This window comes from Diceros bicornis, chromosome X (assembly GCF_020826845.1).
Source record: "Diceros bicornis minor isolate mBicDic1 chromosome X, mDicBic1.mat.cur, whole genome shotgun sequence".
NCBI lineage: Eukaryota > Metazoa > Chordata > Mammalia > Perissodactyla > Rhinocerotidae > Diceros > Diceros bicornis.
In genome coordinates this window covers 69,858,400-69,872,899 of record NC_080781.1, presented here as the reverse complement: position 1 = coordinate 69,872,899, position 14,500 = coordinate 69,858,400, and the positions used below count along the sequence as shown (strand labels likewise).

The 14,500-nt window shown below is 36.1% G+C and overlaps 1 protein-coding gene across 1 annotated transcript in view; it reads left to right on the top strand.

Moving 5' to 3' along the window:
• LOC131401163 (transcriptional regulator ATRX-like) overlaps window positions 1–14,500 on the top strand; it is an 81,040-nt gene that overhangs the window by 41,130 nt on the left and 25,410 nt on the right. The window contains exons 4-5 of the mRNA XM_058536226.1: window positions 2,383–2,560; window positions 6,612–6,806. Of these exons, the coding sequence (XP_058392209.1) occupies window positions 2,383–2,560; window positions 6,612–6,806 (373 nt within the window). The remainder of the gene's footprint in view (window positions 1–2,382; window positions 2,561–6,611; window positions 6,807–14,500) is intronic.

Below are 14,500 nucleotides of genomic sequence, written 5' to 3'. Positions count from 1 at the left end.
GCAGGCATTTACCCATAAACTCTTAAATACATCCACTAATTAAAGAAAGCACTGTTTGTGCTCTGTAATGAGTATGTATTATAGACAAGTATAAAGAAGAAAATAATTATCGTAATCCCAGTGACCAGAGATAACCACTGTTAACATGGTATGTATGTACATGTTTTGTTTTTTAATGCAGTTGCATTTATATTTAATAAGGTTCTATATCCTGCTTTTTTTCACCTAACATAATATTGTAAATTTTTAATGGTAATGTAACCTGTTGAATAGTCAGAGTGTAATTTAGTCCTCTGTGTTGTACATATTATTTTCAACTTTATGCTCTTATAAATAACTGATGAATATATTTTCTTGCATTTCTGATCATTTCTATAGCTTATATTCCTAGACATGTTGTAATTCCAAATTGATATAAAACTTGAATTTAGTACCTCTGTTCATTTTGTATCAGGATTTTTCTTAATTTTAAGCCCTTCCTTGTTATTTAAATTTTGAGATTCTTTGCGTTTTCATTTATAATACTATATATGTAATGGGTATGGCATTTTAGTTATTAATTTTCTGTCATGAAATTATAGAAAGTAAAGCTTGGCAGATAAAGGCATTTTGTCGAGATTGTTGGGAGCTTATTATATTCCAAGGGTTTTCTCACTCTAAGTTGCCAACAGTAAACAAATTATGTGGTCATCCAGTGTAATATTATGCAGCTACCAAGCATGATGTTTACTAAGAAACTTGAGGAAATTCTTATAATAATAATATATATATATAATATATATATAATAATAATAATATAAATTCTTATATATACAGATATTATCTTGTCTATGTAAAACCAAAAATTTATGTGCTTAGAAAAAAAATCTATTGGAAATGTACCATGATTTGAAAGGAGGTTGTTTCTGGGGGGTGGAACTGAGGAGTTTCTTTTCTTTAAACTTGTTTATATTTTCAAAAAATGTTATATGTAATCTTTTTAAGTTAATTTTTGATTTACATCAAAGTAATATATTTACATATTTTTAAAAAACAAATAGTTTTACAAGGCTTAAAATAAAAACCAGTCCCCTGACCAACATCTTCCTGCCCATGATTTCTACTCTCTACAGGTAACCAATTTCAACTCTTGGCAATTCTTCTGGGTTTTTTTTTTTTTTTTTTTTGGTGAGGGAGATCAGCCCTGAGCTAACATCTGTGCTAATCCTCCTCTTTTTGCTGAGGAAGACCGGCTCTGAGCTAACATCTATTGCCCATCCTCCTCCTTTTTTTCTTCCCCAAAGCCCCAGTAGATAGTTGTATGTCATAGTTGCACATCCTTCTAGTTGCTGTATGTGGGATGCGCCCTCAGCGTGGCCGGAGAAGTGGTGCATCGGTGCGTGCCTGGGATCCGAACCCGGGCTGCCAGTAGCGGAGCGCGCGCACTTAACCGCTAAGCCACCAGGCCGGCCCAATTGTTGTGATATTTACTTAACCTATATCCTTTGTACAATCTAAGGTTGAAATTTACCAACATGCACATACGCTTTTTCTCATTCATTTTCCCAATATATTTTTTCATAATATTTGCCTAAATCAGTTTGGAGTATTTGCTTTATTGTGACTATGTAAATATTCGCACTTAAGCCATTTAAAATACTATGATTACCTTTCCCTTTTTGTGCACCTGTTTATTTTTGTTGAAGTAATGGTTTGTTTTTACCATTTGCTTAGTTTTCTATGAATATCACAAATTCATTCCCAAATTCTATCACAATTTCATTCCCAAATTCTCCTACAGAAATATACTTATGTTCCAATATAGAAGGTTATCTGTCAGTTTCTTGTTCTTTTTTTTTCTTGAACACATCCTTCCTGGAGTCCTCTGTCCTCTTTATCCTATTTTAGCTACCTCGGTACCTCGTATCTATCTAACTTCACTTCTTACATTCATTACGCTGTATTGTAATTGCATATCAGTCACCCCTGCTATAGTCAGCTCCTTGGGCACTGTCCTTCGTTTTGATGTACTTAGTGCTCATAACAGTACCAAACACAATATAGACTTTGGAGTTATACATAAATTTTCTACATTTACTTAGAAATCTGTAAATACCTTGAATACATTGTAAACATGTGATTTCCGTATTTATCTTTATTCCTAAATCAGACTAGTTCATTTTCCAGCAATAAGATTCTTCCTGGGCATATAAATCATCAACCTGACTCCTTGGACATGTCTTGTTTTCTTCAGTAAGTGAGAAATCAATTCTCTGAATTCATGATTGTTCAGAAAACTACCTTTGATTTACATCAAAGGTAGGATTAAAAAGTCATATCGTAATTAAAATATCTTTGAAACACTCATTGCTAAAAACATGTATTCTATATTTTCATTTTCAGAGGACGATTGTTTATCATTTCTACCAAAGCAGGATCTCTTGGAATTAACCTAGTAGCTGCTAATCGAGTCATTATATTTGATGCTTCTTGGAATCCATCTTATGACATCCAGAGTATATTCAGAGTTTATCGCTTTGGACAGACTAAACCTGTGTATGTATATAGGTTCTTAGCTCAGGTATGTTTATAATTTATATTCTCTTTTTCATATTGAAAGGTTGGGTGAAACTGGTAATATTTTTGGAGTGTAGAACACATATATGTTACAGAGATGCAAACAGTGTTGAAAACATCATTCTTATGCATAAAGCAGCAGAAGTCAATTTTGGCCTCTCATTATTTTCTGTTTTGTAGTTTGTCCATGTCTATAATGTCAGCTTTCTCAGATTGAGATGGATTTGCATGGGTAAACAGATTTAGCATTTTCTTGTTAGTTCAGGAAAGTTAAACATTTATAGTTCTTTTACTTAGCATACATAGAAAAGCCAGTAACTAAATCTAATTTTCTTATAAATGTAGAGGTCAAATGATCATTGTTTTTAGTGGCCATCAGATATTCTCTTAATTTGAGGAATGTGGGTAAATAGGAAGAAAAAGTTAACTTACTATAATAACAAAGAATCATTACAAATATAGGCAAGAAATTAGTCATTTCATTTAAATATAAACTCAGGTATTAAAAAACAGACAGACTGAAATTTAAGAAAAATAAATGAAATCAAAGAAGTGGATGCAGTTGAAGGTAATATAGGTTTATAGAATCAAGTTGCCCTTTGAACTGGTACATCTGCTTTGGGATTAGATGCTATACTCTCCACCTGCCTCCAAATTTGGGCTTCTCAACCAGGGAATGGGTTTTATTGGTAGATCCTTGCTTGTTTGTATGTCTTTAGTACATAATATAATTGGTAAACTACACTGTAAATCCTTTCCTATTATTTAAATTAAGAGCTCCTTTACATTCTAGTTTAGAATGGTGTATATATATATGTAGTAAATATGGCATTTTAATTATTAATTTTCTGTCCTGAAATTATAGAAAGTAAGATGTGATATAACGGGAGTTATAGTGATTGTTGAGAGCTTATTCTGTTCCACTGAAATGGAATTAAACTGCTCTCTTGCATTCTTACTTCAGTAATCCCCTAAAATCTTACTTCATGTACAGGCATACCTCGGAGATATTGCAGGTTCAGTTCCAGACCACTACAATAAAGTGAATCCCACAATAAAGCGAGTCACATGAATTTTTTGGTTACCCAGTGCATACAAAAGTTATGTTTACACAATACTGTAGTCTGTTAAGTGTGCAATAGCATTATGTCTAAAAAAGCAATGTACATACCTTCATTAAAAATACTTCATTACTAAAAAATGCTAGTCATCATCTGAGCCTTCAGTGAGTCATAGTCTTTTTGCTGGTGGAGGGTCTTGCCTCCATGTTGATGGCTGCTGACTGATCAGGGTGGTGGTTGCTGAAGGTTGGGGTGGCTGTGGTATTTTCTTAAAATAAGACAACAATGAAGTTTGCCGCATCGATGGACTCTTCCTTTTACGAATGATTTCTCTGTAGCACGTGATGCCGTTTGACAGCACTTTAGCCACAGTAGAACTTCTTTCAAAATTGTAGTCAATCCTCTCAAACCCTGCTTTATCAACCAAGTTTATGTAATATTCTAAATCCTTTGTTGTCATTTCAACAATCACAGCATCTTCATCAGGAGTAGATTCCATCTCAAGAAACAACTTCCTTTGCTCCTCCATAAGAAGCAACTCCTCAGTAGTTTAAAGATTTATCATGAGATTGCAGCAATTCAGTCATATCTTCAGCCTCCACTTCTAATCATCGTTCTCTTGCTCTTTCCACCACATCTGCAGTTACTTTCTCCACTGAAATCATAAACCTCCCAAAGTCATCCAGGAGGGTTGGAATCAACTTCTTCCAAACTCCTGTTAGTGTTGATATTTTGACCTCTTCCCATGAATCAAAAATGTCCTTAATGGCATATAGAATGGTGAATCCTTTCCAGAAGGTTTGCAATTTACTTTGCCCAGATCCATCAGAGGAGTCACTGTCTGTGGCAGCTATAGCCTTACAAAATGTATTTTTTTTTCTCTTTGAGGAAGATCAGCCCTGAGCTAACATCCATGCCAATCCTCCTCTTTTTGCTGAGGAAGACTGGCCCTGAGCTAACATCTATTGCCAATCGTCCTCCTTTTTTTTTTTTCCACTTTTTCGCCCCAAAGCCCCAGTAGATAGTTGTATGTCGTAGTTGCACATCCTTCTAGTTGCTGTATGTGGGACGACACCTCAGCATGGCTGGAGAAGCGGCGCGTCGGTGCGTGCCCAGGATCTGAACCCGGGCCGCCAGTAGCGGAGCATGCGCACTTAACCACTAAGCCACGGGCCAGCCCCAGTATGTATTTCTTAAATAATACGTTTAAGACTTGAAAATTGAAATTACTCCTTGCTCCATGGGCTGTAGAATGGATGTTGTGTTAGCAGGCATGAAAATAACATTGATCTCGTTGTCTCCATCAGAGCTCTTGGGTGACCAGGTGCATTGTCAGTGAGCACTAATATTTTGAAAGGAATCTTTTTTTCTGAGCAGTAGGTCTCAACAGTGGGCTTAAAATATTTCAGTAAACTATGTTGTAAACAGATGTGCTGTCATCCAGGCTTCATTGTTCCGTTTATGGAGCATAGGCAGAGTAGATTTAGCATAATTCTTAAGGGCCCTAGGATTTTCTGAATGATAAATGAGCATTGGCTTCAACTTAAAGTCACCAGCTGCATTAGCCCCTAACAAGAGGGTCAGCCTGTCCTTAGAAGCTTTGAAGCCAGGCATTCACTTCTCTCTAGCTATGGAAGTCCTAGATGGCGTCTTCTTCCAATAGAAGACTGTTTCATCTATATTGAAAATCTGTTGTTTAGTGTAGCCACCTTCATTAATTGTCTTAGCTAGCTAGCTCTTCTGGGTAACTTGCTGCGGCTTCTATATCAGCACTTGCTGCTTCACCTTGCACTTTTATGTTATAGAGATGGCTTTTTTCCTTAAATCTCATGAACCAACCTATGCTAGCTTCAAACTTTTCTTCTGCAGCTTCCTCACCCCTCTCAGCCTTCACAGAATTGAGGAGAGTTAGGGCCTTGCTGTGGATTAGGCTTTGGCTTAAGGGAATGTTGTGGCTGGTTTGATCTTCTGTCTAGACCACTAAAACTTTTTCCGTATCAGCCATAAGGCTGTTTTGCTTTCTTATCATTCTTGTGTTCACTGGAGTGGCACTTTTAATTTCCTTCAAGAACTTTTCCTTTACATTCACAACTTGGCTAACTGTTTGGTGCAAGAGGCCTAGCCTTTGTCCTATCTCGGCTTTCAACATGCCTTCCTCACTTAAGTTTAATCATTTCTAGCTTTTGATTTAAAGTGAGAGACATGCAACTCTGTCTTTCACTTGAACACCTAGAGGCCACTGTAGGGTTATTAATTGGTGTAATTTCAATATTGTTGTGTCTCAGGGAATAGGGAGGCCCAAGGAGAGGGATAGAGACGGGAACAGCTGGTTGGTGGAGCAGTAAGAACACAAACAACATTTATCGATTGTTTGCCGTCTTACGTGGACGCTCTTCGTGGCTCCTCAAAACAGTTACAATAGTAACATCAAAGATCACTGATCACAGATCACCATAACAAATATAATAGTAATGAAAAACCTTGAAATATTGTGAGAATTACCAAAATGTGACACAGAGACATGAAGTGAGCACACGCTGTTGGAAAAATTGCGCGAATAGACTTGCTTGACACAGGTTTGCCACGAACCTTCAATTTGTAAAAAAATGCAATATCTACGAAGAGTGATAAAGTGAAGTGCAATAAAACAAGGTATGCCTGTACTCCTTTATTTCTGTTTATCTTGGTATCTGACTGCTCTCTTACTTCCACCAAGTAAAGAAATATATAAAGCAACACATGAATCCGTATTGGTCAGATAATATAGAATGATTATCAGTAATGTAGTTTTCTGTTTTGTCCAGGTAAACTATGCAGAACAGGTGAAATCTCTCATGAATTAAGCAGCATTGCTAATAAAATTTGCTTTATGGCAGTATATTGCAATGAAGTTTTGCCATTTTGTATTAACCAATAACTATATTTCTCTTTAAGTTTCATGTTTACAAAATTTATTTATTTGTATATTGTTCCTTTTTTTTTTTTTTTACGAAGGGAACCATGGAAGATAAGATTTATGATCGGCAGGTAACTAAGCAGTCACTGTCTTTTCGAGTTGTCGATCAGCAGCAGGTCGAGCGTCATTTTACCATGAATGAGCTTACTGAACTTTATACCTTTGAGCCAGACTTATTAGATGACCCTAATTCAGAAAAGAAGAAGAAAAGGGATACTCCCATGCTGCCAAAGGTAAACATCTTTAGATTATTAGCTTAAGAAAGAAACCAACATGGACCAAGAAAATTGTACTACTACTATGAAAGTCATCTAACTAAGGCTATATTTCAGAATTTTTCAAAGAGAATAAAATTGTATTTAAATGAGAGAGTGCTTGGTCAATTCTCCACATAACACCACAAAAAGATAGTTAATCTGAAATACGTATTTTATGCCAAATAAAAAGTTCAGCCCTACAGATAAAGGTTTGTGAGTGGAAACCTTAAAGGAAATAGTATGGTTCTCTTTTAATAACCTCCGGTAGGGGTCATACATAATTTTAATAATTCTATATGAAATTTAACTGTTCCTTAACATTCTTTGCTATCATATAGCAATTAAGAATCAGCAAGTAAAAATGTCTTCACTTGATATTTTTCACTGTCATAGTAAGACTTTCACACTTGGAAAAGGAAGCTTAGAGGTAATCTATTCAAGCCGTCTCATTTTGTAGATGGGGAGACTGGGGATCAGAGACATTCAGTGACTTCCCCATGGTTTTCAGCTAATAAGTGGTAGAGCCAGGACTAGTATCTACACCTGTCTTTTGGTCCATTGTTCTTGGATTAGAAAACATTATTTAATATTAATACAGAAATTTAATATGATAGATATCATCTTGACCCTTTTGAACATAAGAGAAAACCATATGTTCTCTGATCTAAATAAAGAGTTTATATATGTAAACCTATTCTAGTTATCTAAAAAGCCATTTAGGGGGAATCGTTGAGGAGGGTGCTTTTCCTGTTGTCTTGGTTTCAAATTCAAGAACTTAATGTTTCATGTAGCTAGCTGTTAAGAGGTTGGGAAAGCAGCTACCAGGTTATGGTGTCACTCTACCAAAGTCACTTTAGTCATTTGTAATAAAAACCTCAAAAGTATCTTCGTTCTTCATATGGTTGGATACATTTAATTAAAGCAAAAGGTGATAGGAATAAATATCTTTTTAATGTTAATATAAATCAATGATTTCTCCAGTTAATTTTTAATGTGCATGTCAATTAAAGTAACACGAACACTGAGCATTTGGAATTTTTTTTAATGTCCTTTGTCTATATAAGCAAATATTTTGTCTTTCTAATCAAGGAACTTTTCTTCCATTTAAAGTTCACTGATAGGGCATTTAAGAAAGAGTGTTTGTGACAACCTCTATCAAAACCCTTAGATGATGGCTTAGAACCACATGGAGGTTTAAATCTACCATTTTTATATTACATTTAAAAAACACTTTTAAAAAATTACTTCAGTTTCCACATTGTAAAATATTAAACTGATATTTATTTGGCTTTCTGTCTTAATTATATCATTACAGAATGTGATTAGGATTCTTGAATAGTCTTTGGAAAATTTTCTATACTCAAACAAATTCATTTGTATACCTTTAAATGCACACAAATGGAATCATAGCACACATACTCTTCTGAAGCTTGCTCTTTTCACCTAGATGTTTCTTTCATCTTTCCATATTGGTACATATACCTCTGCCTTTTTAAAAACAACTGCATAGTGTTCACTTGCCTTGTTTTGTTTAACTCTTGTATCTCCAACACTTTTCTTCTCAGTTACTTAATTTTGTATGGCAAGGAGTATTCTTTTAAGGACTTGCATATATGTGTATGTTTATAATTTTAAAGATAGTGAAGTTTCCCTTTTCAATTTGAGAATGATTTTATATCTCATTAACATCTTTCCTAAAATTACACTTAACTTTAAACTTCAACTTTTATGAGAAAAAGCTCATGGTCGGTATTATTTCTGATAGGAAGCAAACATTCCAATTTGAAAAGGGGTAATTGTTTTGCAGTTATTCATTATATGGTAAATTTCTGATTGTAGGAAATCTATTTAATTTGATAAACATTTATTGATTATTTGCTGACTTTGAGGTGTACTGTAAGGGTATACTAAGAAGTACAAGACATTATCTATGCTTTAAAGAAGATTAAAATAATCCAGCAGGAAAGAAATGCTATTTAATTGTTATAGGATGTCTGGAAAGAAGCCATCTGTTTTATAACTTGGCACTCTGAGTTGTCAAAGGTGTTATGCTTTTTCATTTATAGACGTTACTTACTGTATTTTGCTCTCGGTGCTATGGCCCTATGCCCAAGAACAAAAAGGAAGAAGAATATTGAATGCTATATTAACACAAAGTGCTTCAACTCTCCCACAGCTCTTCCCAAAAGGAAAATAAGAGTTAACGTACTGATTTGTTACTGAGTTTCATACTTTGCTAAACAGTTTTTCAGATTATCTTCTTTATCTAGCAGCAACTGAAAAGCCAGTAGTGCTGTTTTCATTTTTGAGATGAGGAAATTAAGGCTTGGAGAGGTTATATAATTTACCCAAGTTTACACACCTAATTAGTGGCAAAGCTGGCTTTCAAACCAACTCTGCCTAACTCAAAAGTGTGTACTCTTAATCATTATACTTTATTGCCCCCCAAATGGAGTTTAGAAAGTTAATTCCAAGTATAAGAAACAAGGCAGAGGACCTGGGATTCCTAGACTTGAATGACATTTAGAATGCTTTATTTTATTTTAAATAAAGCCGGATTTTAAAATATAGAATGCGTTCACAGTTGGTACTATTGTGTGATATAACTGGTGAGATTGTATAATATAACCACTTTAGCTCATGGCTTGTGAAGTTGTAAATTTCTGAAATTTATAGAAAGCTTTAAAGTTTACAAAAGCCTTTCTCATACATATTCATTATCTTAGGAAACTGAAACTTAGAGAGTTTGATTACCCAAGGGTACATGGCCAGTAAGTGTTAGAGCTGGAACTTGAACCCAATAGTTTTCAAATTGTATTCCAAGGAGCCCTAGAAGATCTGCAGAGGTGCTCCGGGGCTACCATGTGGCTAAGCAAGTAGGGGAAGGCCAGACAGGCAGCACTGTGAACCCTGCATCCCATTTCAGTCCGAGTCCCTCTCCTTTTATCTCTTTTCCTTATTGGGCTGCAACATAAGACTTAATTTAAAGAGAGGGTGTTCCTACTCTTTAAAAAAAGTTTTAAAAACACTACCATGATGACTTCCTAGCTATCACAGTAACTGAGAACTGTCAGGGATCTAAAAGGAAATACAATAAGATATAATATATGAGATTTACCTGAAGGAGGTGGTAGTCCACTTGGGGAGAGAAAACGTAACATTCTTAAAAACAAAAAGAATGAAGTGCTGATAATGACTGGTAGTGAATGTGTTTGCCATAGTATATGGTTAAAAAAGAGAGGATGGAGCATTCAGGTACAGTTTTGATGGAAAAAATCAGACTGATGGACCCATGAAGGATGGTTAATATTTAATTGGATTAGGGAAGAATGAGGTGTGAATGTAGAATGTAACAATTTGGACAAAGAAAAAGGTAAGGATTTGTGTACCAGACTCAAGGTATGATAAAGAAATTGGCCAGATGAAGAGTTGAAATTGGGTGGGTAAAGTGGGGCCAGTTTATGGAGAGCCATGAAAGGTAAATGGAGGCATTTGGATTTAAAATAGTATTCACTATAAGTTCATGAATGGGGCTGTTATATGATGATGTGGACTTTTGCAAAATTAGCCTGGCAGTAAAATGCAGGATGAGGACATAAAATAGGATGGTGATTGTGGAGTGAATCAGACGTTTCAAGAAAATAAATGATAGAACTCAATAACTGACGATAGACTGTAGCTTTTTTCTTCTTTTTTTTTTTTTTTTTTTTTTTTGTGAGGAGATCAGCCCTGAGCTAACATCCGCCAATCCTCCTCTTTTTTTGCCGAGGAAGACGGCCCTGGGCTAACATCTGTGCCTATCTTCCTCCACTTTATATGGGACGCCTCCACAGCATGGCTTACCAAGCAGTGCGTCGGTGCGCGCCCGGGATCCGAACCAGCGAACCCCGGGCCGCCGCAGCGGAGCGCGCGCACTTAACCACTTGCACCACCGGGCCGGCCCCTAGACTGTAGCTTTTAATCTAGGCAGTGAAAAAAATTTAACCTAAATAATACATTATTTATTCATTCATTGATTAAAAACTTTTCAGGTGTCTGTGATATGCCAATCATTATGTTTGTTACTAAGGAAACATTGATAAATAAGACTAGGTTCCTGCTCCCAAAGAGCCTACAGTCTAATAAGCGTACCTTAAGTAAGTAAATATAATAAAGTTATGGATCCTATAATAGAAATCTGTACAGGCACCAAGGAAGGAATAGTCAGTTGTTTCTTGAAAAAGCTGAGGACTGGGAGTTGATATTAGGAGGACTTGAACTGAATTTGTAAATAGAAATGGGTAGCTGTTTGCGTTGCTATGAGGGCAAAAGGTGAAGGCCCTTCAAGAGGAGCAGAAAAAAAGAAACACGTGCATAAAACAGCATGGCAAGTTTTAGGAGTCTAAAGTAGTTAAAAATAAATGATAGAGTGTAAGGAGATTGTGGTAGAGTAAGGGTGGGTGAGTGAAAAGGTGAGAGAAAAGACTGGAAAAGTAGATGGGAATCAGATCATAGAAGTTAGAGAGTTTGGACATTGTGATAAGCAAAAGACCAACATCAGATTTTCATTTTAGAAAAATCACTTTGGGTATCAGTGTGCAGGATGGATTGGAGAAAAGAAAATGGATGTTAAGACACTTGTTAGGATGCTATTAAAATGATCCAGATGAGAGAGAGAATGCAGGTCTGAAGTAAGGTAGTAGCAATGGGGATAGAGAAGTACCAGGCACAATGTAGGTACTCAATTAATGTTAACTTTGTTCCCTAGGCTTATATTTAGAATTTCATTTAACTTTGCCCGCTACTATTTAGTTTTGATTTCCTATAACGAGAATTTGGAAATTGCTCCTCTCTGAAATGGGTACAAGGAGGTGTTTTTTGATACTCGTAGTGAGGGATTTCTTGGTATTTGAACCTGCTCCTATTAAAGACATTTCAAAGTTGGTTCTGATTATTATAACAATTACAAACACCTTTCTTTTTATACATAATTTTTTTTTAATTTTTTGTTTATTGCAGTAACATTGGTTTATAACATTGTAAAAATTTCAGGTGTACATCATTGTACTTCTATTTCTGCATAGATTACATCATGTTCACCACCAAAATACTAATTACAACCCATCACCACACACATGTACCGAATTACCCTTTCACCCTCCTCCCTCCCCCCTTCCCCTCTGGTAACCACCAATCCAATCTCTGTCCCTATGTGTTTGTTTATTGTTGTTATTATCTACTACTTAATGAAGGAAATCATACGGTATTTGACCTTCTCCCTCTGACTTATTTCACTTTGCATTATACCCTCAATGTCCATCCATGTTGTCACAAATGGCTGGATTTCATCGTTTCTTATGGCTGAGTAGTATTCCATTGTGTATATATACCACATCTTCTTTATCCATTCGTCCCTTGATGGGCACTTAGGTTGCTTCCAAGTCTTGGCTATTGTGAATAACGCTGCAATGAACACAGGGGTGCATGTACCTTTGCAAATTGGTGTTTTCAAGTTCTTTGGATAAATACCCAACAGTGGAATAGCTGGATCATATGGTAGTTCTAGCCTTGATTTTTTTTTTTTTTTTTTTTTTTTGGTGAGGAGATCAGCCCTGAGCTAACATCCGCCAATCCTCCTCCTTTTTTGCTGAGGAAGACGGCCCTGGGCTAACATCGGTGCCTATCTTCCTCCACTTTATATGGGACGCCGCCACAGCATGGCTTACCAAGCAGTGCGTTGGTGCGCGCCCGGGATCCGAACCAGCGAACCCCGGGCCGCCGCAGCGGAGCGCGCGCACTTAACCGGTTGCACCACCGGGCCGGCCCCTATCCTTGATTTTTTGAGAAATCTCCATACTGTTTTCCATAGTGGCTGCACCAGTTTGCATTCCCACCAGCAGTGTATGAGAGTTCCCTTCTCTCCACATCCTCTCCAACACATGTTGTTTCCTGTCTTGTTAATTATAGCCATTCTGACAGGCGTGAGGTGATATCTCATTGTAGTTTTGATTTGCATTTCCCTGATAGTGATTTTGAACATCTTTTCATGTGTCTGTTGGCCATCTGTATATCTTCTTTGGAGAAATGTCTGTTCAGGTCTTTTGCCCATTTTTTAATTGGGTTGGTAGCTTTTTTGTTGTTGAGATGCATGAGTTCTTTATATATTTTGGAGATTAAGCCCTTATGAGATGTATGGTTTGCAAATATCTTCTCCCAATTGTTAGGTTGTCTTTTTGTTTTGTTGATGGTTTCCTTTGCTGTGCAGAAGCATTTTAGTTTGATGTAGTCCCATTTGTTTATTTTTTCTATTGTTTCTCTTGCCCGGTCAGACATGGTGTTTGAAAAGATGTTGCTAAGACCGATGTCAAAGAGCGTACTGCCTATGTTTTCTTCTAGAAGTTTCATAGTTTCAGGTCTTACATTCAAGTCTTTAATCCATTTGGAGTTAATTTTTGTGTATGGTGTAAGGTAAGGGTCTACTTTCATTTTTTTGCATGTGGCTATCCAGTTTTCCCAACACCATTTGTTGAAGAGACTTTCTTTTCTCCATTGTATGTTCTTGGCTCCTTTGTCAAAGATTAGCTGTCCATAGATGTGTGGGTTTATTTCTGGGCTTTCGATTCTATTCCATTGATCTGTGTGTCTGTTTTTGTGCCAGTACCATGCTGTTTTGGTTACTATAGCTTTGTAGTATGTTGTGAAATCAGGGAGTGTGATACCTCCAGCTTTGTTCTTTTTTCTCAGGATTCCTTTAGCTATTTGGGGTCTTTTGTTGTTCCATATAAATTTTAGGATTCTTTGTTCTATTTCTGTGAAAAATGTTGTTGGAACTTTGATAGGGATTGCATTGAATCTATACATGGCTTTAGGAAGTATGGACATCTTAACTATGTTAATTCTTCCAATGCAAGAGCACGGAATATCTTTCCATTTCTTTGTGTCATCTTCAATTTCTTTCAGAAATGTTTTATAGTTTTCGGTGTACAGATCTTTCACCTTTTTGGTTAAGTTTATTCCTAGGTATTTTATTCTTTTTGTTGCAATTGTAAATGGGATGGTATTCTTAATTTCTCTTTCTGCTACTTCGTTGTTAGTGTACAGAAATGCAACTGATTTTTGTATGTTGATTTTGTATCCTGCAACTTTACCATATTCGTTTATTACTTCTAAAAGTTTTTTGGTGGATTCTTTAGGGTTTTCTATATATAAAATCATGTCATCTGCAAATAGTGACAGTTTCACTTCTTCCTTTCCAATTTGGATCCCTTTTATTTCTTTCTCTGGCCTGATTGCTCTGGCTAGGACTTCCAGTACTATGTTAAATAGGAGTGGTGACAGTGGGCATCCTTGTCTGGTTCCTGTTCTTAGAGGGATAGCTTTCAGTTTTTCACCGTTGAGAATGATATTAGCTGTGGGTTTCTCATACATGGTCTTTATTATGTTGAGGTACTTTCCTTCTATACCCATTTTATTCAGAGTTTTTATCATAAATGGATGCTCTATCTTGTCAAATGATTTCTCTGCATCTGAGATGATCATGTGATTTTTATTCTTCATTTTATTAATGTGGTGTATTACGTTGATTGATTTGCGGATGTTAAACCATCCCTGCATACCTGGAATAAATCCCACTTGATCATGGTGTATAATCTTTTTAACGTATTGTTGTATGCGATTTGCTAGTATTTTGT